The sequence below is a fragment of the Lithobates pipiens genome, unplaced genomic scaffold (genome assembly GCF_037356315.1).
Source record: "Lithobates pipiens isolate NorthernLeopardFrog02 unplaced genomic scaffold, aLitPip1_a1.2 Scaffold_59, whole genome shotgun sequence".
Classification (NCBI taxonomy): domain Eukaryota; kingdom Metazoa; phylum Chordata; class Amphibia; order Anura; family Ranidae; genus Lithobates; species Lithobates pipiens.
In genome coordinates this window covers 3,186,485-3,213,716 of record NW_027507880.1, presented here as the reverse complement: position 1 = coordinate 3,213,716, position 27,232 = coordinate 3,186,485, and the positions used below count along the sequence as shown (strand labels likewise).

Below are 27,232 nucleotides of genomic sequence, written 5' to 3'. Positions count from 1 at the left end.
AAAAGATGGACGACAAAACAAATTATACAGGGGTGATAACCCTTCCCTATGTTTTCCAAAAAGCTTAAAAATAGTTTTTTTGACTGGAGCTACACTTTAAAAATGTACCGGTTGAAAATTACAAACAGATTCAACTTAACACAACAAACCTACACAGTCCCTGTCTTGTTTGCACCGCCTGTATACTGCTGTTCTGAGTATATAGGGCCTGGGGGCCACATGCATTTCCTTTTTTTAATATGGGTACGGAGTTCCCCTTAATATGCGTACAAGACCCAAATAGGCTGGTAATGGGCAGGGAGGGCTACCCATGCCATTTTTCTGAATGATTTTCAACCATATTGCAGGAACCAGATATAACATTAAAACCGCAAGCAGTTTTAAATGGTGTTATTTCCGTTTAATGTAATTTTGTGCAGGGACTGTTCTAAACACGGGAAACACGTGGCACTTCACAGGCATACTACAGACACCCCCCAGGAACCATATTTAAAGGAATATTTCACCTTTTTTTTTCACTTTAATCGTCATTAAAATCAGTGCTCCCGCCAAAACGGTAGTTTTTAAAACTTTTTTTTGCAGTGACCCATGTCCCCTGAGGCAGGAGGCAGGTCCCCAAACCCTTTTTAGGACACTATCTTGCATATTAGCCGTTAAAATTAGCACTTTCCATTTCGAACGTTCGAGTCCCATAGACTTCAATGGGGTTCGAACGTTCGTAACGAACGCGGGGGTCGTTCGCAAGTTCTGGTGCGAACCGAACCGGGGGGTGTTCGGCTCATCCCTAGTATTGAACCAGTGGCATCCTTCTGATGGTACTCATGATGATTAGAGGGTGGATACAGAGCAGCTGCCTATCCACCCTCCATACATCTCCATTGAGTGCCATCAGAAGGATGCCACCCTAAGTAATGTTTTTGTTACATAATCTTCATGTCATTGCATCTCATCTTTTTTTTTTTACATTGCCTTTTATTAATGCTACACTGAGAGTGGTGTGCGTCTTCACTTTTTTTTTCTTATCATTTTACAGTATATCCATCAGAGTATTCTTAAAAAGCTGCCATCAGTTAAGGTCTCCACTGAACATATTGATACGCTGTGTTCTATCCATGTTTATGTGAGTGCAGTACTTATCATCCACATTGTTATTGATTTTCATATCACCACTCCCCCTGTTATATGTTCAAGTGAACATGATATGAATGACAGTGCCAAATATTGCAGGTAGCACTCACCCAGTAGATGCAGATAATGCTTGCTTTTATATAAAAAAAAAACAAAGTCCTGTCTGGAGCACTTTATTTTTATGTTACATCTTCATAATGTAATAAATAAATAATAAATAAATAATAATAATAAAAAATACATCTACATCTTCATAATCCTTCATCAGGTACAAGAAGCATTAAACAGCATAATACAAACGTGTTTAAATCATATTTCATAAGATACGATTTAAACGCATGTTTGTATTATGCAGTTTGATGTTCTTGTACCTGATGAAGGATCCTTGTGGGGTCCGAAACTGTTGTACTGATTATCCTTTATTTTCAATCTTCATAATGCTTTAATCTTTAATATTATGCAGTTTGATGCTTCTTGTACCTGATGAAGCATCCGTGTGGAGTCCGAAAACTGTTGTACTGATTAGCCTTTAACTTCATAATGCTTTAATCAATACAACAGTTTCGGACACCACAAGGATCCTTCATCAGGTACAAGAAGTATCAAACTGCATAATACAAAAATGCATTTAAATCATATCTTATGAAATATGATTTAAACACATGTTTGTATTATGCTGCTTACTGCTTCTTGTACCTGATGAAGGATCCTTGTGGGGACCGAAACTGTTGTACTGATTATCCTTTATTTTCAATCTTCATAATGCTTTAATCTTTAATATTATGCAGTTTGATGCTTCTTGTATCTGATGAAGGATCCGTCTGGAGTCCGAAACTGTTGTACTGATTATCCTTTATCTTCATAATGCTTTAAAACAGTTTCGGACCCCACAAGGATCCTTCATCAGCTACAAGAAGCATCAAACTGCATAATACAAACATGCATTTAAATCATATCTTAAGAAATATGATGTATTATGCTGTTTAATGCTTCTTGTACATGATGAAGGATCCTTGTGGGGTCCGAAACTGTTGTACTGATTAAAGCATTATGAGGATTGAAAATAAAGGATAAAGTGCTGCAGATGAGACTTTGTTTTCATGATATTAACGAAGATAGAGTGTACTTACAACTGCACTCGGAGAACAACGGTGAGCAAGCCAAACACCAATCCAGCCAATAACCCCAAATCCAATCCCAGGATGATGGCTGCGATACAGGTAAACACCCAGATCAGCTGAAATAGAACACAAGATATTTCGTATGTCAGGGGTGATAATTTAAAATTCATAGAAGTCAGTGAGTAAATATTTCTCTCAGTAGGGGTGCTATTACTTAGGCCCCCTTCATCTCACAGCCCCCCTTCACATCACAGTCCCCTTTACAATACAATCCCCCCTTTAAATTGCTTCCCCCTTTACATCACAGTCCCCTTCGCATCACATACTCTCTTTACAATATAGGGTCCCCCACCTTTATATCACAGCCCCCCTTTGCATCAGTTTCCCCCTTTTAGATCACAGTCCCCAATCTTTATATCAATCTTTACACCACATCAGTCCCCCATTATTCCATAGCAGTTCCCTATCTTTACATCACAGTCCCACCCCCTTTTCATCGTAGTCCACCATCTTTACTTAGCAGGCCATTACATTTATATTGCAAACATCCCATTTACATTGCAGGTGACTCTTTACATTACAGCCCCTTCACATAAAAGTCCCCACCTTTTACAATACAGTGCCCCCTTTACATTATACTGCTCCATTTACATCATAGACCCCCTTTACTTTGCCACCCCCTTTACTTTGCCACCCCCTTCATATCAAAGCCCCCCCCCTTTTGTGTGTGGGTGGCACAGTGGTTAGCAGCACTATGGTCGCTGGTTCAAATCCCAACCACAACACTACCTGCCTGAAGTATGCATGTTCTCCCTGTGCCTGCATGCATTTCCTCCCACATGCCAACAACAAGCTGGTAGGTTAATTGGATCCTGCCTAAATGGGCCACAGCATTTGTATGAATGTGAGTTAGGGTCCTTAAATTGTATGCTCCTCGAGGGCAGGGACTAATGTGAATGTACTGTATACACAAAGTGCTATTTAAGTAATAAAAAAATAAATATATAGCAGTCCCTCCCTTTACATTGCAACACCTCTATTACATCACAGTCCCCCTTTCCATAGCATTCCACTCTTTACATAGCCTGCCGCAGCAATACAGGCCCTCTCAACATTTTCATTGGTGTGATCATCCCTCCCCCTTCATAGCAGAGGGCAGGGGGAGTGATCAGTCTGGATGAAGGGTGGGAGTTTCCCAACTACTCCTGTAGATTGGTTGGGACCAGTGGCGGCTGGTGTTTTTTGTTTGGAGGGTGGCAAACAACCATGACCCCCCCCCGCTGCAACTCAAACCTCCCCATTCGCCCCCGGCTGTCTGCCAGGCAATCCATCAGCACTTACGCCATCTAGGCAGCAGGCACCGCTGGGGATCGGGCATTTGCGGGCATCCGAGGAGCAGCCACTGGGATCAGGTATCCGAGGAGCAGTGGGCATCGGGGGGACCAGGCATTGGGCAGCAGCACTTCTACTCCTCGCTTCCACCATGCATCTCTTCCCCTCCTTCTAGGCATACAATAGGATCACCTGTCCTTTCAGCCAACCACGTGATGGGTATCAGACACGCTTCCCGATTGGCCAAGAGGAAGATCAGTGTTGCAACAGCGAATATTCATTCGCTGTTGAAACACAAGTGGGTGGGCTCCAGATGCAATGCTCTGCGTCCGGAGCCAACCCTATTTTGAAGCCTATTAGAGCCTCTGGCCCTAATCAGGTGCTTAATAAAAAAACAGCCGCTGTAATTAATGCATCTGATCTCCTGAAAAGGGTCGGGTGCATGGATAGGGGCGTGGCTTCGGTGTGCCCACAATGGATGGGATGCCCTTGGGACCACCCCGTGTGATACCAACTAATCAGTTGCTTGTTAAGTTAAAAAGAAAGGCCGCTCCTGCCTATTATTCAGAGAGATCGCTCCTCCCACCCTCTGTCCTGCCGTGAAGATGAGAGCAGCGGCAGTGGCGGAAAGAAAAGAGGATACACAGGCAGCTAAATGGCATGACAGGACTGTCACTTGGTTTGGTTTCGGACCGTGGTCCGCCATTTAGTGATGCCTGCTGTATGTGCATAGATTACATACATTGATAATCAGTCTAATGTATTCAAAATGAAACAGGGAATGTGCACATTCCTATAGAGCATTTTGTAGGTAGGTAGAGCTGGGAAAAGGTTTCGAAAGACATCAGAGTACTACATTGTGCTACCACATTAGGTTTCTGGTAGCACAGTCACATGGTTACAACAATTTACAAGGCACAACAATCTTACAATTTACCAGTTACAATTTTACAAGTTCAAAAACTATTTTACAATTTACCGGTTACACTTTTGCAAGTTACAACAATTTTGCAATTTATGAGTTACAATTTTACTAACTTTTACAACTTTTTTAATGCTGGTTTATTCTCAGTGTTCTACGCCCATTAAATCTTTGGTTAGAGTTCATTCACAGTTCACCGAGAGGCACTGGCTGGTGGCAGTGGCAGAACGCTACCCTAGTAACACTAACCTAACTAACTTAAGTAAACTATCCTAGTAATTGGAACCAGGGCGGTCTTTAATATTGATTGGACCCTGAGCAAAAAAAAATTTGGGCTCCCCACCATGCAATTTCACTCTCCACCTCTGAGACATACAATAAATAGCCGATACTCAAAATATGTTTTTTTTTTTTGCAGCAACAGCAACTGCGATTTGTTGCCAGAGGTTACAGCATATCATTTCCGCTCACAAACTGGTTGCTAGAGGTTACAGCACATCATTACTGCTTACTGATTGGTTGTTAGTGATATATCATCTAAAACCCCACGTACGTGTCTCCTCTTCTTCTTTTGTTCTACACCTTTGGTTAGAGTTCATTCACAATTCACAGAGAGGCACTGACTGGTGGCAGGGGCAGAATGCTGCCGTAATAACACTAACCTAATCTCACATATAAGCACATAACTAAAAAATGAATGAAGACACACCAAACACGCCTATTATAGCAAAGCCTGTAAATACAATAACCTTGGAAACAAATTATTGCAATTGCATATCACATCTATGAAAGCTGTGCAAAATAGTTTAAAAGCTTGGAAGCAAAACCAAAGAGCCAATACAAAGGACTAGATAAAGGATTAATAGATGGATCCAAAAATTATCAGTATTATAATATTCATTTATATTGTTTTATTGAGCTTTGAACAAGAACCACCAGCTGCCAGGTGATGAAGGTTAACCACTTTCAGACCGGACCATTTTGCTGGTCAATGACCAGAGGTCTTTTTACAATTTGGCACTGCGCTGCTTTAACTGGTAATTGCGCGGTCATGCAATGTTGTACCCAAACAAAATTTGCGTCCTTTTTTTCCCACAAATAGAGCTTTCTTTTAAAGGTATTTGACTGACTCTGCGATTTTTATTTTTTGCGATATAAACGTTTTGAGAAAAAATGATATTTTCTACTTTTTGTTATTAGAAAAATCCAATAAACTCAATTTTAGTCATACATTTAGGCCAAAATGTATTCAGCCACATGTCTTTGGTAAAAAAAAAGTCAATAACTGTATATTTATTGGTTTGCGCAAAAGTTGTCACATCTACAAACTAAGGTACGTTTTCTGGAATTTACGCAGCTTTTAGTTTACGACTGCCTATCTCATTTCTTGAGGTGCTAAAATGGCAGGGCAGTACAAAACCCCCCCAAATGACCCCATTTTGGAAAGTAGACCCCCTAAGGAAATTGATAAGAGGCATGTTGAGCCCATTGAATATTTTATTTTTTTGCCTCAAGCGATAGAATAATGACAAAAAAAAAATTATTATTTTTTTTTACACAAAGTTGTCACTAAATGATATATTGCTCACACATGCTATGGGCATATGTGAAATGACACCCCAAAATAAATTCTGCTGCTTCTCCTGAGTACGGGGATACCACATATGTGGGACTTTTTGGGAGCCTAGCCGCGTACGGGGCCCCGAAAACCAAGCACCGCCTTCAGGCTTTCTAAGGGCGTAAATTTTTGATTTCACTTCTCACTACCTATTACAGTTTTGAAGGCCATAAAATGCCAAGATGGCACAAAACCCCCACAAATGACCCCATTTTAGAAAGTAGACACCCCAAGCTATTTGCTGAGAGGCATGTTGAGTCCATGGAATATTTTATATTTTGCCACAAGTTGCGGGAAAATTACAAACTTTTTTTTTTTCACAAAGTTGTCACTAAATGATATATTGCTCACGCATGCCATGGGCATATGTGAAACGACACCCCAAAATAAATTCTGCTGCTTCTCCTGAGATACCACATATGTGGGACTTTTTGGGAGCCTAGCCGCGTACGGGGCCCCGAAAACCAAGCACCGCCTTCAGGCTTTCTAAGGGCGTTACAGTTTTGAAGGCCATAAAATGCCAAGATGGCACAAACCCCCCCCCAAATGACCCCATTTTGGAAAGTAGACACCCCTAAATTTAGGGGTACACTAGTGAGACTAGGTAATAAATGGCGGGTGCCCTGAAACTATAAAAAAAATAACTAACCAACCAGCGTCACCTGTAACAGTTATATGGTGATCACTGGTGAAAGGGTTAACTAGGGGGCAATCAGGGGGCTTTATGCGGTAGTATATGGAGGTCCCTGGCGCTATAAAAAGCTGCGGCGAACCTAAATACCTACCTGCCTAGCTAGCGTCACCTGTGACACTAATACAGCGATCAGAAAAACGATCGCTTATTAGGCTGGGTTCACACTGGAGCGATGCAGGAACGCCACGAATCCGCGGCGGGTTCCCGCATCGCATGCCTTCCGGCGGCAGTTCACACTGCCCTATGCGAACTGCTGGGAGTGTCAGTGAAATGTTAATGACACCCCCAGATCAGTTCGCATATCGCAGTGCGATCTGCAAACTCAGATCGCATGGTGTGAACACCCATGCGATCCGATTCTGCTGCGGGCCAAAAAAAGGGTCCCGTGCGAATTTGCGGCGGGTGCGGCGCAAATTCAGCCATACTATCTGTATGGCTGAACTCGAATCGCACAGAGATCGGATGTGATTTGCACTGCAGTGCGGTGCGAATCACATCCGTTCTCATAAACCGTTGCAATGTGAACCCAGCATTAGTGACACTGGCGACGGGGGGTGATCACGGGGTTAAACCTTTATTGGGGGGGTTAGGGGGGTACATTAGAACTAAAGGGGGCTAACCCTAACTGCCCTAACAGTTATTACAGTCACAAATGACACCAATGCAAAAAAAAATAAAAAATAAAAATAAAAATGCAATAGGTGTCACTGTGACTGGGGGGGCAGGGGTAATTGGGGGGGGTGATCGGGGGGTGAAGGGGGGGTGTGAGTGTGCCTGGCATGTTCTACTGTGTAGTGTCGTGTTGGTGCAACTCACCGATCCTCTCTCCTCGGTGCCGGAACGAAAAATACAGACACGGAGGAGAGATTACATCACTTCCTCTGCCTGTGTTTACATTACAGGAGAGGAAGTGATGTCACGGAGCATTTCCATTCGTCGGGAGCGATTGCGAGGGGGTGGCCATGAATGAATGGCCGCCCCCTCATCCCGGATCGCTCCCGAACGAATACCGACCGCCGCAGGCACCGGGGGGGGGGGGGCCCGATCGGGCCCCCCACCCGCGGGAAGGCAGGGACGTACATGTACGCCCATATGCCTGCCCATGCCATTCTGTCGACGTACATCGTCGTGCGGCGGTCGGCAACTGGTTAAACATCATATATGTTTTTTTCTTTCTTAGAAATTAATCTAATAGGTTTGATTCAGTTTGGTCACGATGGTTGGTCCATAGGAGTCTGGTTTTGACCTAGGTCACAACCATTTGCAATATTTGACCATTGTTGATCGCTATAAGGTTTCGTTTTTTTCTTTGTTTTTTTTTTAATATACATATTTATTGCTCTGATTATATTTAGTCATGCTTTATGTTGGGCTTTTTTTATCTTCTTTGTTTTCTTGAGTACGTTCTGGTTGTTTTTGGTTTGTTGTGGTTCTTTGAGGCATGTAGAAGTAGAAACTTTCATAGGTTCACATGGGCCACCAGATATTTCAGGAGTGAACACCCTTTCGGATCAGGGTCAATGCATTTGGCACTCCAAGTGGAGTTATCCTGAAATAAGGTACCGTATCTCACAAAAGTGAGTACACCCCTCACATTTTTGTAAATATTTTATTACATCTTTTCATGTGACAACACTGAAGAAATTACAATTAGCTACAATGTAAAGTAGTGAGTGTGCAGCTCGTATAACCATGTAAATTTGCTGTCCCCTCAAAATAGCTCAACACACAGTCATTAATGTCTAAAATGTTGGCAACAAAAGTGAGTACACCCCTAAGGGAAATTGTCCGAATTGGGTCCAATTAGCTATTTTACCTCCCCGGTGTCATGTGACTTGTTGGTGTTACAAGGTCTCAGATGTGAATGGGGAGCAGGTGTGTAAAATTTGGTGTTATCACTCTCACTCTCTCATACTGGTCACTGGAAGTTCAACGTGGCACCCCATGGCAAAGAACTCTCTGAGGATCTAAAAAAAATAATTGTTTCTCTGCATAAAGAAGGCCTATGCTATAAGAAGATTGCCAAGACCCTGAAACTGAGCTGCAGCATGGTGGCCAAGACCATACAGCGGTTTAACAGGACAGGTTCCACTCAGAACAGGCCTCGCCATGGTTGACCAAAGATGTTGATTCCCCCTGCTCAGTGTCATAACCAGAGGCTGTCTTTGGGAAATAGACGTATAAGTGCTGCCAGCATTGCTGCAGAGGTTGAAGGGATGGGGGGGTCAGCCTGTCAGTGCTCAGACCATACGCCGCTCAAATTGGTCTGCATGACTGTCATCCCAGAATGAAGCCTCTTCTAAAGATGATGCACAAGAAAGCCCACAGACATTTTTCTGAAGACAAGCAGACTAAGGACATTGATCACTGGAACCATGTCCTGTGGTCTAATGAGACTAAGAGAAACTTTTTTGGTTCAGATGGTGTCAAGCGTGTGTGGTGGCAACCAGGTGAGGAGTACAAAGACAAGTGTGTCTTGCCTACCATCAAGCATGGTGGTGGGAGTGTCATGGTCTGGGGCTGCATGAGTGCTGCTGGCACTAGGGAGCTACAGTTTATTGAGGGAACCATGAATACCAACATGTACTGTGACATACTGAAGCAGAGCATGATCCCCTCCCTTCGGAGACTGGGCAGCAGGGTAGTATTCCAACATGATAATGACCCCAAACACACCTCCAAGATGGCCACTGCCTTGCTAAAGAAGCTGAGAGTAAAGGTGATGGACTGGACAAACATGTCTCCAGATCTAAACCCTATTGAGCATCTGTGGGGCATCCTCAAATGGAAGGTGGAGGAGTGAAAGGTCTTTAACATCCACCAGCTCTGTGATGTCGTCATGGAGGAGTGGAAGAGGATCCAGTGGCAACCTGTGAAGTTCTGGTGAACTCCATGCCCAAGAGGGTTAAGGCAGTGCTGGAAAATAATGGTGGCCACACAAAATATTGACACTTTAGACCCAATTTGGACATTTTCACTTAGGGGTGTACTCATTTTTGTTGCCAGCGGTTTAGACATTAATGGCTGTGTGTTGAGTTTTTTTGAGGGGACAGCAAATTTACACTGTTATACAAACTGTACACTCACTACTTTACATTGTAGCAAAGTGTCATTTCTTCAGTGTTGTCACATGAAAAGATATAATAAAATATTTACAAAAATGTGAGGGGTGTACTCACTATTGTGAGATACTGTATATTAAAAGAGAAGTATGTTTTTTTGTTTTTTTTATATTCATACTTACCTCGGTGGATGGAGCAGCAGACCGATGCTGCAGCTGTCCCCTGGTATCTCTGCCCTAAGAACCGAACCACCGAACATCGCCGTTTGCGCAGTTATCACTCCGGCCTGTCAGTCAGCATCTCTTCTGCTCTGATTCTCCACACTCATTGGAGCTATTGGGGGGGTTTGGCTGGGAGTGCCCATCTCAGCAGCTCGCTGAGAAGCTGAGACTGCCATCAGTCAAGGCAGCTGGTGGATCCAGACTTCCGAAGTCGGAATAATGTGCTGCCTCGACTGATGGCATTGACGTCAGCGGAGAGAGGACTTCGGGCTGCTCTCCACTGAAAATGGGTCACAGGAGTGCAAAACAAATTGCACTCCTGTGACCCAGAGGAGAAGCCCAGCCTAAAAAGCTAAGGACTTCTCCTTTAAAAGGCAGTCCATGTACTTTTAATAAACTTCAGGAACCACTGAAGCATCAATTAAGGGACAAAGCATATATCCATGACTCGTACTGAAATTTCCAAGGAGGATTCACCATACAGGAAAAATAAACTAAAAGTCACTCACTGCTTCCATGTAGGTAAGTCAAATGTAACATTCATAGATGGATATGCAATTGCAAAACATTATAATTTTTTCCAGGGGTCTTGTATTGTATCTTGAAGGGGATACACATATGTGTGGTTTTATATCAGCCTCTCTCAACCTTTTCAACATGGGGGAACCCTTGAAAAAACTTTCTGGTCTCAGGGAACCGATAAAACGTACTATATCTACAATTCATAGTATATTAGTGTGTTGGTCATTGGGAAGAATGCTCCTTACTCTTGTGGTCATTGGGAATTATTACCCCCTTATAGATAGCTAAAAAGGTCATTGGTGTCAATGGATACTTATCTGAGAGGCATAAATTGCTCATTGCTCAAGGAACCCCTAGCAACCTCTGGAGGAGCCCTGATTGAGAAACCCTGTTTTAGATGGTATACCAAATTGCGTATTGTCTTGGTTTTAACCTTTGTATTTATTGCTAAACATTGTAAAATGAAAAGCTGGTTATAATTATCATTTGTCCTTTTTTATATCTTAGGAAAAATAATTCTTCCATGGTAGTCCTGTGAACAGTAATGTTGCTATTGATAGTTGGTTATGACTAGCAGCTATACAATAGTCTTTAGAGAAATCAAAAACATGGAACCGTACATCACAGATGGAATTATATTGTGCACTTCTAGCATCCACCTAAAATTAAACTGCTACTTTTGGTCTGAATGACCCACAATGTTGTATAAGAACCCATGCAAGGGTTAACATTTTTATTTCCTATAAAATTCTGTTGATGACCCAATATAAGTTGGGTTATTGATCAGGAGGTTGGGCCAAATATAAGATACCTCCATAAGTGATTGTAAAGCTGTTCTACTTTCAGTAAAATATCAGTCCAACCTGGGAGTTGCCTCCTCGGGCAGGCGTTTATGGATGGAGATGGGCAGCTTGTGGACTAGGCTTCCCTGTGTTGCCTTCTTTATTTCCCTTCTCCTCCTCCATCCCCTACCTTTTACCTTTATTCTTTATCTTTCCCTGCCTTCCCTTCCTTACCCGTTTTTCCTCTTTCCACTTCCTCTTGCCTCAACCCCCGCTCCACACATCCTTTCTTTTCTCTCTCTCTCTTTCTCTCCACCCCTTCTTCCCTTCCTTTTTTTTCTTCATGCGTTACTTCTTCTTAGGTTCCCCTTTGCTTTTCTAAAATGGTTTCTTATAGTGATCCTATCCGTTTTTTAGGTATACTTCTGTAGCGGTGGCTCCTGAAGAGCATGCGATATGTGTTTTTCAAAGTTAAACTTTGCCTAAACTGCAGTTTGGTTTGGGTTTATTTGTCTAAATTGGACCTCTGTATCAGTCTGACTGGACTGTGAGATGTTCAGCCTGGCTACAGGGGGCACTGTCTCTTGTGGCAGGCGTGGAACTATGGTCTGGTTAAGTGCTTAAGTTACTCTCTTTCGGAGCCAGGTCAGTGGGAGTGGCACTCTCGCTGTGCCCTCTGGCAGAGGGTATTTAAGATGCGGACATCACGTGGTTCGGGGTTCCGGTCCAGTATGAAGTGCTGATTACATGGCCCTGGTCCTCCTGACCAGCCCCTAGGAAGGCTATGGCCTAGGGTGCGGAGTCACCCAAATTTAATGCCTAGGGGCTGGCTAGCCCGAGGCAAGGAAACTAAAGGAGGATTCTGAGGGAGTTGGGTGATGTCTCCGGTTCGGGAGAGACCCATTGTACTTCAAGCATTCCAGGGGAGGACACTTTAGAAGAATACCACGTACGGGTTGGTTTTCTTAACAAGAGCCTGGAAGGGCTGAAGTAACCAAGAGAATCCGGTCTTGTGGATATCATGAAGCAGGCTGAAAGATCCAGGTATTCTACAAGTGTTTCAAGTTTAGTTTCCTTACATGTTCTAAAACAATGTCTGTGGCAGAGACATTCTTTTGTACGTTCTACAACAACGTCTGTGGCAGAGACTTGTTCCTGAGTAAGCACCTTGTTGGCTTCTAGGCCCTGTGAGAGAGGGACTGTCCAACCTGGGTGACCATCCAGCTGCGAATGGCTATTCTCTGGATGCAGTCAAAGTAATCAAGTTCTTCAACGTTTTTTTTTACTTTGACACTAATGCCGCGTACACACGGGCGGACTGTATGGCCTACTTAGTCCGCCGAAACACATTTCAGCGGACAGTCCGCTCGTGTGTGGGCTTCAGCGGACTTTTTCAGCGTGCAGTCCGGCGGGCTAAGTATTTCGGAATGTTCGAAATACTGTCCGTCGTACTCGCATTTCGGCGGACAATCCGCCTGTGTGTATGCCAGTCCGCCGTACTTTTGAAATGAGCGGACTTTTCCCGCCCGGAGAAAAGTCCGCTCATTTCGAGCGGGTATCCAGGTAGGCGGGGCCCGCGAAGGAGACGTCGCTGGCCCCGCCGCCTGGTATGGACTTAAAGGGGAACCCCAACGCCGAAAAAAATCGGCGTGGGGGTCCCCCCCAAGTCCACAACAGACCCTTGTCCAAGCACGCTACCCGGCCGGCCAGGAAAGGGGGGCGAGCGAGCGCCCCCCCTCCTGAGCCGTACCAGGCCGCGTGCCCTCAACATGGGGGGGTGCCTTGAGGAAGGGGGGGCCGCGCGGCCCCCCCACCCCAAAGCACCTTGTCCCCATGTTGATGAGGACAAGGGCCTCTTCACGACAACCCTGGCCGTTGGTTGTCGGGGTCTGCGGGCGGGGGGCTTATCGGAATCCAGGAGCCCCCTTTAATAAGGGGGCCCCCGGATACCGGCCCCCCACCCTATGTGAATGAGTATGGGGTACAATGTACCCCTACCCATTCACCTGTAAAATAAAAGTACCAAAAAAAAACACAACACACGAGATAAAATACTTTATTGCACAGCTCCGGGGGTCTTCCGTCTTCGGGGGTCTTCTCGCCGGACTCCTCCGCTATCTTCTTGTAGCTCTTTTGCTAGCGGAGGAGTCTGGCTTTCTTCCTCGCCGCCGGCCTCTTCTCCCGACTTCGGGGGTCTTGTCCCCCTCTTCGGTTCTTCTGCCGGGCCACCGCGCCTTCTTATAGCTCTTTTACAGGCGGTGGCCCGGTCTTCTGTCGCCGCCGCCGCCGCCTTCCGTTCTTCTTCTTCTTCTCCAGGAGATGTTGCCTCGACGATCTCTCCGGCCGGAATGCCAGGGACGCACTGCGCGGCCACTTATATAGGGACAAGGGGCGGTGTCACATGGCTTTATGTCACATGGGTTGGTGTCACATGGTGGCCCCGCCCCCTTACGTTGTCATAGTCCCCATGTGACATCAACCCATGTGACCAACCCATGTGACCAACCCATGTGACATAAAGCCATGTGACACCGCCCCTTGTCCCTATATAAGTGGCCGCGCAGTGCGTCCCTGGCATTCCGGCCGGAGAGATCGTCGAGGCAACATCTCCTGGAGAAGAAGAAGAAGAAGAAGAAGAAGAACGGAAGGCGGCGGCGGCGACAGAAGACCGGGCCACCGCCTGTAAAAGAGCTATAAGAAGGCGCGGTGGCCCGGCAGAAGAACCGAAGAGGGGGACAAGACCCCCGAAGTCGGGAGAAGAGGCCGGCGGCGAGGAAGAAAGCCGGACTCCTCCGCTAGCAAAAGAGCTACAAGAAGATAGCGGAGGAGTCCGGCGAGAAGACCCCCGAAGACGGAAGACCCCCGGAGCTGTGCAATAAAGTATTTTATCTCGTGTGTTGTGTTTTTTTTGGTACTTTTATTTTACAGGTGAATGGGTAGGGGTACATTGTACCCCATACTCATTCACATAGGGTGGGGGGCCGGTATCCGGGGGCCCCCTTATTAAAGGGGGCTCCCGGATTCCGATAAGCCCCCCGCCCGCAGACCACCGACAACCAACGGCCAGGGTTGTCGGGAAGAGGCCCTTGTCCTCATCAACATGGGGACAAGGTGCTTTGGGGTGGGGGGGCCACGCGGCCCCCCCCTTCCCAAGGCACCCCCCCATGTTGAGGGCACGCGGCCTGGTACGGCTCAGGAGGGGGGGCGCTCACTCGCCCCCCTTTCCTGGCCGGCCGGGTAGCGTGCTCGGACAAGGGTCTGTTGTGGACTTGGGGGGGACCCCCACGCCGATTTTTTTCGGCGTTGGGGTTCCCCTTTAAGTCCATACCAGGCGGCGGGGCCAGCGACGTCTCCTTCTCGGGCCCCGCCTACCTGGAGACGCGCTCGAAATGAGCGGACTTTCCTCAGCGCGTTTGGGCGAGTCCGTTCATTTCAAAAGTAGGGCGGATAGTATGGCGGACTTAGTACGCCGTATTAGTCCGCTCAAAAAGTGGTGTGTGTGGTCAAGTCCGTTCATTCGAAAGTATGAGGGACTGTCCGTCGGATTGTCTGACGGACTAAGTTGGCCAGACAGTCCGCCCGTGTGTACGCGGCTTTAGAGTACCTGAACTTCCTTCCCAACCCTCTAATCCCAAGATGAAAGACTGGTCAATTGACTGCGTTTTGCAAATAAAATCCATTCAAGTGGATCTGTTGTCAGTCTCAAGTTACTGGGCTATTTTCCACGGGACATCCCCTAGACGTGCCACAAGGAGAACAGAAGGTAACGGTAAGCCCAAAAACAACCAGCAGCTCCTTCGGGGGTTAGTACTACACTTCTTATTCTGGTCATACCTTGCCCAAGTACTTGAATTAGTATCTGGGTTTTGCCTTGTATGTGGGGATGTACTCCTTTATTGCTGTATATTAGCTGCCTATTATTGATGTTATTTTGACAATGGATGCAACAACCTACTGAAGGATCAATAAAAGAATGGACCACGGTGAGCTTACTGGTTGGTTCAACTCTGAGGCCGCGTACACACGGGCGGACTGTTCGCCCAACTTTGTCCGCTGAACAGTGTTTCAGCGGACAGTCCGCTCGTGTGTGGGCTTCAGCGGACAGTTTCAGCGGACAGTCTGACGAACAAAGTTTTTCGGAATTCCCGTAAGACAGTCCGCTGAAACTTGGTTTGAGCGGACAGTCCGCTCGTGTGTAGGCTTGTTCGTCAAACTAAGTTCCGCGCATGCTCAGAAAGGATTTACACGCCGAAGGTTGCATTGCAGTGTATAGGACGTCGTTTTTCTAGTCCCGTCGTACGTGCCGTTCACGTCATCGCGCACGCTTTCAGCGGACTGTTCGTTCATCGTGTGTGGTCAAGTCCGCTCATGCAAATTTTGAGCGGACTGTTTGTCGGATTGTTTGACAAACTAAGTTGGGCGAACAGTCCGCCCGTGTGTACGCGGCCTTATGTAGTACAAATGGGAATGTCACCATGAAAAAGATGCATTCAGCCACCCGCAGTTGACTCTACTGCATATGCCTTGAAGTGAATGTAAACCAAAACCTATTTTTTCATTTTGGATAGAGTAGGGACTGATTATAACCCCTGTCATGTTTTTTTTGTCTTGTTTGGCATATTCGGCCTATCTTTTAGTTATCCAAGATAGAAAGTAATGGGGAAAAAATATATAAATTGATGGGAGAACCCTTTAAGGGAAGGTGAGTATACACATTGGAAGAGGGGAGACTCAAGGAACATGTTGTTTGTATAGTATGGCAAAAGTTAACTTTAAAGCTTAAGTGAACTTTCACCTTAAATTAGCTAAATACATTCCAAAAGGAATGTACAGTTTGTCATCTTTAGAAAACAGACATCAGCTAAGTAAAAAACCCCTATTCCCCGTCAACATGCTGCAGAGAAGGATTATTGTTCTCTGTGTGGAAGCAGTGGTCTCTCTACAGGGATCTGACACCACCATTTTTGAGTAATACCTTGTCAGGGCTGGGTTCAACCCTTCCTTCTCAAAGCTGGCCGCTCAGCTGTCGGCTAATTGCCAGTTCCTATCTCTCCACAGTGACTCACCTGTTGATTATATTCTGCTCGTCAGTCCTGCCTACTTAGGCCCCTTTCACAAATGCGGACAGTATGTCCGTATTTCATCCATCCGTTTGCGGATGAAATATGGACATACATGCATTCCTATGGGATAGCGGGTGTCTGCGGATGAATATCCGCAGACACCCGCTATTGTCCGCCTCCGCAATTGTCCGATTCTGCAGACGGAGGAAAATCCTATTTTCTATCCGTCTGCAGAGAGGATCGGATGAACACGGACAGACAGTCTGTGCTCATCCGATCCCCCATAGAGGAGAACGGAGAGCTGATAGGGTGGTCCCTGCACAGTGTGCCGGGATCACCCTGTCCGCCACCGGCTCAGCGGGGACAACGGAGCGATCCCCGCTGAGCAAGCGGATCATCACTGGGCGGATCATTACTGATCCGTCCCGAGTGAAAGGGGCCTGAAGGCGTCAAGCCCAGATGATCTCTGCCTTCGCATTGGTCACATCTCTAGAGACGCTCTCCTGTGTTCCTGTTAAAGACTTGCTTGGCTGACATTCTACTACACTCATCTCTGGCTCCCTGACATTTTGGCTTTTATGACTATCCGCTCCAGTTCCTGAACTCTGGCTATGTTCTGACTACATTTACTCTGTTTACCTTTTTATTATTATTATTAAACAAGTGTGATTTAACAGCACCATCTTTATGCATTTTTTAGGGTGTGCCCCCCAATATCTTGTTTGTCTATTGTATGGATTCTGACCAAATCTTTTTGGGTGGAGAACCCCACTCCCTCATTAAGTACCTCTCATTAGTGACCACCTGTGTCATGGTGGAGACCTCATGTTCTCCCATATAGAGGAGTATAGCTCCCATGGTTCAGAGAAGCAGGATCTCCCAATCTATGGATAGTGTAGCACCCACTAATCATGGAGTACTTTGTCGCAGTAAGTGGGCTTAAGCACCATATAGCAATATGGTGTGACCAAATCCCCATATTTTTTGATAATATTTTTTGAAAATGTCTAGATGTTTTTAAAAAGCCTTGTTGGAGGTAAATGTTAGTTTTGTGTGCGCTGTAATATTTTTTCTTAACTGTACTTCTGTCGCAGTCTGATTCATGGTTTTTTACATACTTATAGTTTTGCAATCAGCAAAGGTCATGTTCCCTGCTGATTGAAGAGCTTTTCCTCTGACTTAAGTGGGTGATAGACCTCTGCAGAGAGAACACTGTTTCCAAAACAGAGAACAAGGGTCCTTCTCTGTGTCAAAAGAAAACATACTATAGGGCTTTGCACCCCTTTTGTTAGGCTGCATCTGAAATGTATCTAGTTCATTTAAATTGAAAGCTCAGGTAGTATTTACCTTTTTTTTTTTAATCTAAAAGAAATGCTTTGCTTTATTAAATATAAATGAACCAATTTGTAATACTTACAGAATCCCATTTGTTTTCTCTCCACAGCTTCGGTACATCTTTGACTTGCCAGAACATACCTTTGAGGTTGGCTATGCAAATGGCTGCCAAGACAGACTGAAAGTAAAAAGTACATGATGATAAACCTGATTATAATATAAGTTTGAAGTTGAGTGAATAGAAAGCTTAACGTGTTACTAAACCCACAACAGTAAAATCTGTCTGTATATGCAGCATAGCATACTGGTTATACTCACTGTGAAACTTGAGGGGTTAATCCCCTGCATTGTGTAAAAAGGCTGTTTTATTCTGTATGCACAGATCCTGCCATTCCTGCACTGTCTATCTGAGGAAAGTCAGCTAACACAGGCAGGGTAGAAACCTGCACATGCTCAGTTGTGTCTGTTATGCTGGAGAGAACATTTGCGTGTTCTCAGAGCTAGCCAGGTCACATGATATTGGCATCACACATGTGGGTGTGTATAGAGGCTAAATGGAAATCTCTGCCTACCTAAACTCTCAGCACTGGGGAACGGTGCAGTTTATCACTGACCGTGGTATACAGATCATCCAAAAGGGTATATAGTGGCAATGTTTTAATGTAATAAGAAGATTTATAAGCTGTGGGCACTATGGGGGGGGGGGGGGGCTGGGCAGATCAACTATTTTCATATTACTTTGTTTAATAACACTTTAAAGAAACAAAATTCTTGTGTGTAACTATAACCAGTGGGTGACTTCACTAGTAAGAGCCCGCAGCTTCCTGTGTCACCTCCCCACGTCCAATCTTCAATGGAGTGATCATGAAATGTGCAGAGTTCCTCCATATTGCACTTCTGTTCCTGTAAGTTGCCTAAATTCCATCCCTTCCAACTGCCAGCGCCTGAAAAATCTCAGGATCAAGGTACTATTCAGAACATAGGACTCTGGCAAGGTATTATGGGGAATCAATAAAGCAACAATGTTCGGTATCAACATGTTCCTACTAATTGGTTTGCTATATGTTTCATTCCAGGCTTGACTAAAATATTTTTGAAGTCCATTATTTATTTTATATTTTTTCCACTCATATAGAGATAGCCTTACCTTTTGTAGAGGTTCCAGCAGACGGCCAAGTGCCACAATTGCGATTAGCACGACTCCGGCTGAAACCAAGCTGGCCAACTGAAAGGAGAGACAAAGCAAAAAGGCAGAATCACAACCACTGTTATTAAGTAGTGCTTTCTTTTTAATGAACCCACATTGTGGTGTGCTAAAGCAAAACAACATAGTGAACCAAAAGGTGCACTATGGTTTGTCATCATCCTTCTCCAAAGAGGAGAGACCCGACCCTGGACCACTGTGGTGCAAAACACCTAACAGGGGCAAGGTGCACTAAGATCCACCCAGCCAAAGGACCTGCTGGAATCCACTCATCGTGATCAACTGAAGCTGACCAATGAGTACTGGGCGGAGGACTCTCCTGAAGACAGTCCCCCCAAGGCAGGGGAGGATGGAACCTGATGGCCACACATCCATTTAAGCAGTGAGCTCACTTTAAATAGCTTTAGGACTGGATTATAAAAAGTCTTCCTGGAGACTGCAGAGGTGGGATCTTCTCAATGGAGTTACGGTAAGGGGGTAAATCATCCCTTTTAATGGAATTTGTAAGTACTGGGCTCCTACGCTTTTAGGGTTATCTCTCCCTTTCTTTTAATGCAGACAGGCAGCAGGGCATTCTTTGCGGTACTGATCTGTATGTGTGCTAAGTTAACACCTGGACTTGTCTATTTTGGCTGTGCCCAAGTACTTGAAGATTTGGCATGAATCACCTATACAAACAACATTCATATCAACCCATTTGAAAAGATTTGATTTTATGTTCTACAGAAACCATTCAAATTTAGTTTCTCATATTCCCAAGTGAGATTACAATATTAAAATCTGTTTGGTCCCTGTGTAATAAACATTTTATGATGTATTGATCATGAAAGTATTTACCTGGGTTTTTCCCCCAGTGCCCTCCTGGATGGCAGTCCGTGATAGAGCAGTACTGGCACAAAAGCAGGAGAAGATTCCCCCAAACATATTGCTTGCCCCATATGCAATAAACTCCTGTTGAAAGAAAGATGAAGAATATAGTGGTCAGCTCTTCTACCTGGTAGTACTGGGGTCATAGGCTTGAATCCTATCCATGATACTACCTTCCTGGATCTTGCACATTCTCCTTGTTCTTGCATGGATTTCCTCCCACACTCTTATGCCTCGTACACACAATAGGATTTTCCGACAACAAAACCATGGATTTTTTTCCGAAGGATGTTGGCTCAAACTTGTCTTGCATACACACGGTCACACAAATGTTGTCGGAAATTTGGAGCGTCAAGAACGCGGTGACATACAACACGTACAACAAGCCAAGAAAAATGAAGTTCAATAGCCAGTGCGGCTCTTCTGTTTGATTCCAAGCATGCGTGGACGTGTGCATCAGAATTGTGTACACACGCTCGGAATTTCCGACAAGTGTTGTTTGAGAACCCGCTCTCACACATTTGTTGGCGGAAATTCCGACAACAAATGTTCTATGGAGCATACACACGGTCAGCCTTTTCGACAACAAGCTCACATCCAACATTTGTTGTAAAAAAATCCTATTGTGTGTACAGGGCATAAAAGGCACATTGGTAGGTTAATTGACTCCTGACTATATAAGCCCTAGTATGTACAGTATATGTATGAATGTGAGTTAGGGACCTTAGATTGTAAGCTCCTTGAGGGCAGGGACTGATGTAAATGTACATATATGTAAAGCGCTGTATAAATTGTCAGCACTATATACAGTAAATAGCAATAATAAATGAATACATCACAACACACTAGCACTCGCATTTGAGTTGCTTCACATTACTGCAAGGTTTAGATGGCAGCAAGCTACTCTAGCCTTACCACCCAATAAGATTGAAAGAACAAAGGCAACCTGCTTTTATAAATTTCAATAAACTGGGAAATTTTGATCAGCTGATTAAAAACAGAAACGCTGAAATAAGTGGATTATCCATTCAGTCCTTTTTTTAAGTGTAGCCCCCACTCTGATACCCCAAGGATAGCACCTTTAGAGGCAGGGGCGGGTTAGAATTTCACCCCAGGGCTGAATCTATGGATAAAATGGGGACCAAGAAAGGTTATTGGGCTCCAGTCACTTTTGTCTTTTAAAAGTTTTATTGCAGAACGGTTAAGGAATTGAGGGCTAGGGGTCCCAGATACTGGAGCAGATCACTTACATCCAAATCCAGAACAATGTCCAGCTTAACAGTGTTAGAACCATTAAGCCGACCTGGGAACACTGTAAACACGTTACCAAATTTCGGTGCATCCTCCAAGTGTGTCACCAGGCGCTTCTGAGCGACCAGCCTTTTTCCTGGCTCTCTCCAGCAAGGGGCATCCCCTGGGTCTCCTCCTTGGCACAGCTTTCTCTGGACCAGGCAGGACAGCTTCAGGACAACTCCAGCATATTAGACCACCAAACAGGCTATTGGGTCTAATAGTAGAGTTCCATCCAGCAGCACCTCGCTAGCCCTCAACCCATTGCCTGTCCCAGATATTTATTCCCTCACCCCAGCATGCACCAGTGGCATAAACCTTCTACTGGATTGGCTGAAGGAAATATACATGACTTAGTTTGTGAAATCTTGTGCTATAACCACTTATACTAGTGACCTCTACTGGCAACGGAGAGAAATCATAAACCAGCTTAAGCTTTGGTAAAAACCAGGTGAAAAATTATACAATCAGTCTGAGCTAACTACAGCCCAGCCAACCCCTAAATTGACATAGTAGCCCCTATTTAGGACAAGGGGGCTACATAAAAATAAATAGAAAATCAAACTGGAATTGAGATCGCACTATTAGATTGCTGATGGTATAGCCAGCATACAGCTGTTGGCACTGCCTGCTGTAATTCTGTAAGGGCGGTGAGGACTGCAAAAGGCAGAGGTATTGCTAAAAGTTTGCTTAAAATATCTTCAATGGATTATGTAGAAATCATCTCATAGACAAACTATGTGAAATGTCGGACTAGCACATTTGATTCCTGTACAGCATTAGCCATGAGAAATGTAAAAAAAAAACATAACCACCACCATTCCTTTCAAAATCAGCATGGAATATTGACAGTTACCTGATTGCCGTCCACCGGATAGTTATTTTTAGTCCCATAAACTTTGGCCACAGACACAGCCACAGCATAGGAAACAATGCCGATGGAAAAAGCCGACCCAATCATGGACTGAAACATAGAAATATCAGGAGCGATAGGACTTATGAATCTGAAACAAGAAAAAAGGAATCACATATTAAAATTAAGAAAGCAAAAATTCCATACTATCCTCTGGTCATAGTGACAACAATGGTTTGTACCATAACACAAAAGAACCAAAACCTAAATATTCCATTAATATTATGATTTAATGTAGTAAAGATTTTACAGTTGTGCATGTGCATATTTAATTTTAATCAGGTAAATATTACATATTATGTACAGATATTGCATATTCACTTTTCCAGCCAATAGGAGGAGCTCTAGGCTCCTTTTCACATGTTTAGCAGGCTAGTCTTAAAGTGATTGTAAAGCTTTGTTTTTTTTTTTCAAATAACAAACATATCATACTTACCTCCACTGTTCAGCTCACTTTGCGCAGAGTGGCCCTGATCCTCCATTTCTGGGGTCCCTCGGTGGCTCTCGCGGCTCCTCCCCACATCAGATAACCCCCTAGGAGAAGCTCTCTCCCAGGTGGTTACCTTGCAGGCGCACTCCCGAGTCTAGCATTTGTGTTCATAGACACGGATGTCAGACTTGGCCCCCACCCCCCGACACATGGATTTGATTGACAGCAGTGGGAGCCAATGGCTGCACTGCTATCAATCTATCCAATCAAGTGCCGAGAACCCCGGGCAGAGGGACAGCGCGTCTTCGCCATTGGAAATTCCAGGGCTCAGGCAAGTAAAACAGGGGGGGCTGGGGGACTGGTGACTGACAGAAGTTTTTTCAGCTTAATGCATAGGATGCATTAAGGTGAAAAAACATGAGGGTTTAAAACCTCTTTAACCCTCTCCTTCCATAATCTGTGCAGCTCCATGCAGAGTTACAGAAACAGTCCCAAAGCAAACAGCTGCTGCTTTGCTCTTGCTTTGATAACACACAGTGCATAATTAAATGTAAAACAATTGTTTCAAAATATATGAACTTAAACTGTAAAAAATGTATTCCTTTACTCCAGTTAATAAGAAGAAGTGGCCAAAGTAAAGGAAACAAAAAAAAAATCAAAATTTTTAAATCTGACTGCATCACAAATAAAGTTATTGCAGTTTGTATATTTTTAGACTTGGCTTTGCCCCTCCAACCTTCCTACCCTAGGCACTGTCCCAGTAGTGGTAAATACATTGAGAGAGGTCTTCAGATGTCGTAGTAGAGTCTGGATCACTTAATATAGGTGTCACTGTGCCTTTAGAGGGATGTGGAGTCAGGGGTCAAGTCCTGGGAAAAAAAGTGTGGAGACTCACCCAAGATTCCCCACCCAACCTCAAAAATAAAAAAATGTGTGTGTAATATACGCATTCCTTTTTTAACAAATAAAGTGCAACATTTATTGTAAAGTGACAGTTTACGAGGACACCTCCAAAATTCATTTGCATCAACAAAATAAATATAGAACAGATCTAACATCAAAATAATTTAACCTGCATGCTATACCAACAAAAAAAAAACACAATGTGTGATAATGGTTCAATGCAGACTCACTGTTCCCATCATTGCAGTCTCAATGTGCCCATCAATTCAGCCTCACCGTGCCTATAATTGCAGCCTCACCATGCCCATCAATGCAGCCTCACCTGTGCCCATCAATGCAGCCTCACCTGTGTCCATCAATGCAGCTTCACCTGTGTCCATCAATGCAGCCTCACAGTGCCCATAATTGCAGAGTCACTGTGCCCATCATTGCAGCCTCACTGTGCCCATCAATACAGCCTTACTGTGCCCATCAATTCAGCTTTACTGTGCCCATCAATTCAGCCTTACTGTGCCCATCAATTTAGCCTCACCTGTGTCCATCAATGCAGCCTCACCTGTGCCCATCATTGCAGCCTCCCCTGTGCCTATCAATGCAGCCTTACTGTGCCCATCAATGCAGCCTCACTGTGCCCATCATTGCAGCCTTACTGTGCCCATAAATGCAGCCTCACCAGTGCCCATCATTGCAGCCTTACTGTATCCATCAATGCAGCCTCACCGTGCCCATCATTGCAGCCTTACTGTGCCCATCAATGCATCCTCACCGTGCCCATCATTGCAGCCTCCCCCAAGCCCAAGGTGGGAAGCGCTGCAAGCAGTGGGAATTTGCAAACATGTATACACATGCTGTCCTTCTCATTGGTGGAGTGTAGCGTGTGTAGTACTGCAGCAATGGTTAATAGATCATTGGGCACTTGCCAAGCTCACGCTGTTCACTGCCAGATTGCCAGGCTCGGACTGACCGACACAGTTCTATTCCACTAGGCCACGCCCTCCGTTATATAAGACCTGTCAGAAGAAGAGAAGCAACACACAGCGGGAGCCTATCATTGCGCGTAGTGGCCCAAGAATGAAGAAGAGACGCCGTGGAGGAAGATACTGGATGAGAACACCGGAGCAAGAAGAAGCGGATCGGAGGAAGAAGAAGATGGAGGAAGAAGAGGAAGAAACTGAAGGATGAATAAAGGAAGAAGGAAGAAGACCAGAAGAAAGAAGATGAAAGAAGACTTTAATAAAGGACTTGTCAAAGACTGTCTCCTGTCATTTTTAACACTTTTGTCACTATTTTGGTGAAATGGTAGGGGTACTTTTGTACCCCCTTATCATTTCACATGGGGGGGCACGGATCTGGGGGTCCCCTTGTTAAAGGGGGCTTCCAGATTCCGATAAGCCCCCTGCCCGCAGACACCCACAACCACCGGCCAGGGTTGTGGGGATGAGGCCCTTGTCCTCATCAACATGGGGACAAGGTGCTTTGGGGGGGCCACTACCCCAAAGTACCCTCCCAATGTTGAGGGCATGTGGCCTGGTACGGTTCGGGGGGGCGCTCTCTCATCCCCCCTCTTTTCCTGCGGCTTGCCAGGTTGCGTGCCCCGATAAGGGTCTGGTATGGATTTTGAGGGGAACCCCCACACTATTTTTTGTTTTTTTTGCGCGGGGTTCCCCTTAATATCCATACCAGGCCCTCTGGTATGCTCTTGGAGGGGAACCCATGCCATTTTTTTTTTTATTAAAGTCGCCTGGCCTGGGGCGACTTAAAGTCGTGCTCTAAGTCGCCCCAAGTCGTGCTGTAATTCACACTCAGGTTGTGTCCAAGTTGTCTCCCAAAGTCGCGCTGAAAGTCATGTTGCCCCTGTGTGCATGCACTGTTAATGATATGGTGTTCACTACTATGAATTGTGCCGGCATATTATGCGTGCGCCGGTTCATACCCTCACTTGAAAATTTACCTGCCGCACAAATGGAGGTATGAACTGGCGCAGCACATTCATCTTAGTAAATCAGCCCCTATATGTACTTTATACGTGTATTTAGCTGTTTGTCTGGAGTATAAATTTCATGTACAAGAATTTTAACTAATAAAAAGACAAATAAGCTCACTTACCCACTGGGAATTGTTTTGACAATGCCAGCCTTGTATCTCTCTTCAAACTTTGCTCCATACGATACTCCAGTCGCCACCACCGTCTTATGAAAAGCAAAGGGAAGACATTGTATACATTCCAACAGTATATGCTAGGTTAAATTCAACAACTGAATCATCAATTACAGCAAGTCATCATAGAGGGCCTTCATAAACCAACTGAAAAGAGTGCCTTTATTTCATTTAATTTAGATGTTAGGACAGGAAGTGATGGGAAACAACTCCAACAGGCACGCAGGGGGTGTATTTTTTTGAAGTAACTACTCAGGTTCTTTTTTTTTTTTGGATACTCTACTGTAGAAAGTTATGCTGATGATGGTGGCATTAGCTGTGCACTCTGCAGTATGTTACTACAGCCCCAGGTCGACAGGATGACACAACCCTAGGAGGGGTGTCCATGTCTTGAACAGTTGCGACGGCTCCATAAGGAGTGCATGGGCGCCACTCTCCATCCATGTGTCCGGCCCCCTTATCTACATATATGGCGCCAGATGCATGGATTCTAATGGCGGGGGTGTATTTTTTTGAAGTACCTGCTTAGAGCCAGAGGCTCTAATAGGGCTTCAAAACAGGATGGGCTCGGGGCGCAGAGCACTGCGCTCTGATCCCACCCATTTGTGTGACACTAGCGAATGAATATTCGCTAATCTGCCTCATTTTCCTCCCGGCTAATCAGATAGTCCCTAATGGCCAGGGAGTCTTAGTCCCTGCTGGTAGATGACCTGCTATCTGTCTCCCGGGGGAAGGGGGAGGAAGTATTGGTTGTACCGCCCCCCCCAAAAAATAATGAGTACCAGACGCCAATGACACTGGTCATCATATAATCCAGACACTCGATGACGGGGGGACAACATCAGTGAGAAAGTGAGCTCTGCAGTGAGAGCTAGCCAAGCTATTTTTAATTTTTTTCTAACTCCAGATGCCCTGAGAAATTAATAAAGAACCACCTTATACTACTGTTTTGGTCGAAACCGAACTACAGAATGAAATGCAGGTCCAACTCTCCACTCACCACAATTATCTCTATCGGAATGGGAACTCGAAGTTTATGCTTGTACCGTTCATTTATCTCCTTCACCACCACACATACCAAGAAGGACAGAAGTCCAGCGATGAAATCACAGATATTGGTTTTTGCAATGTTTTTGAAGATGTCTATAATGGTCTAAAAAGTAAAGAACAAGACAAAATGATAATGCATCCTATCCTATGGAGGTGTTAGGTCACATAATATTAAAACCAATGGACATCCAATTTTCTACATTTGTTCTAACTAGCACTAAAAAATTGCCAGCTGGACAAAATGAAGATTTAATAAAGATATGTCTCAGCTGAACTTGATCTTCTTCTACAATGCCTCCTACTGCGCCAAGGCTTAATACATGTGTTAATATTCATTTATGAAAGTATATCTAAATCCAAACCATTGTTTTCCTTTTAGGATAGATTGGGGTGGTGATCCAGTTGGATGCTGATGGCCCATATGACTTTGGCAGCCATTATGGGTCTGACAGAGCCTATTTAAGACCCTGCCTCCTGGGTTTGGCATGCTTTTATCGTGTGGACAGCGTAGGGACAGGTTACCCTTTTGTCGGGTACAGGGCCAAGTAGGGAAAGTCTAGAGACATCTTCTTGGAAATCTCCCCACTTGGGCTTAGATGTCCAGGTCACATTCTGCCC

General features: G+C 44.9%; 1 protein-coding gene across 1 annotated transcript in view; it reads right to left on the bottom strand.

Annotated features, from left to right (window-relative positions):
• Positions 1-27,232, bottom strand: part of LOC143958177 (pendrin-like) — a 109,161-nt gene that overhangs the window by 22,209 nt on the left and 59,720 nt on the right. Inside the window, exons 7-13 of the mRNA XM_077467644.1 lie at positions 26,565-26,717; positions 25,514-25,596; positions 22,018-22,165; positions 19,842-19,955; positions 18,948-19,025; positions 17,883-17,978; positions 2,259-2,365 (exon numbers count right to left, since the gene is read on the bottom strand). Coding sequence (XP_077323770.1) covers positions 2,259-2,365; positions 17,883-17,978; positions 18,948-19,025; positions 19,842-19,955; positions 22,018-22,165; positions 25,514-25,596; positions 26,565-26,717 — 779 coding nt within the window. The remainder of the gene's footprint in view (positions 1-2,258; positions 2,366-17,882; positions 17,979-18,947; positions 19,026-19,841; positions 19,956-22,017; positions 22,166-25,513; positions 25,597-26,564; positions 26,718-27,232) is intronic.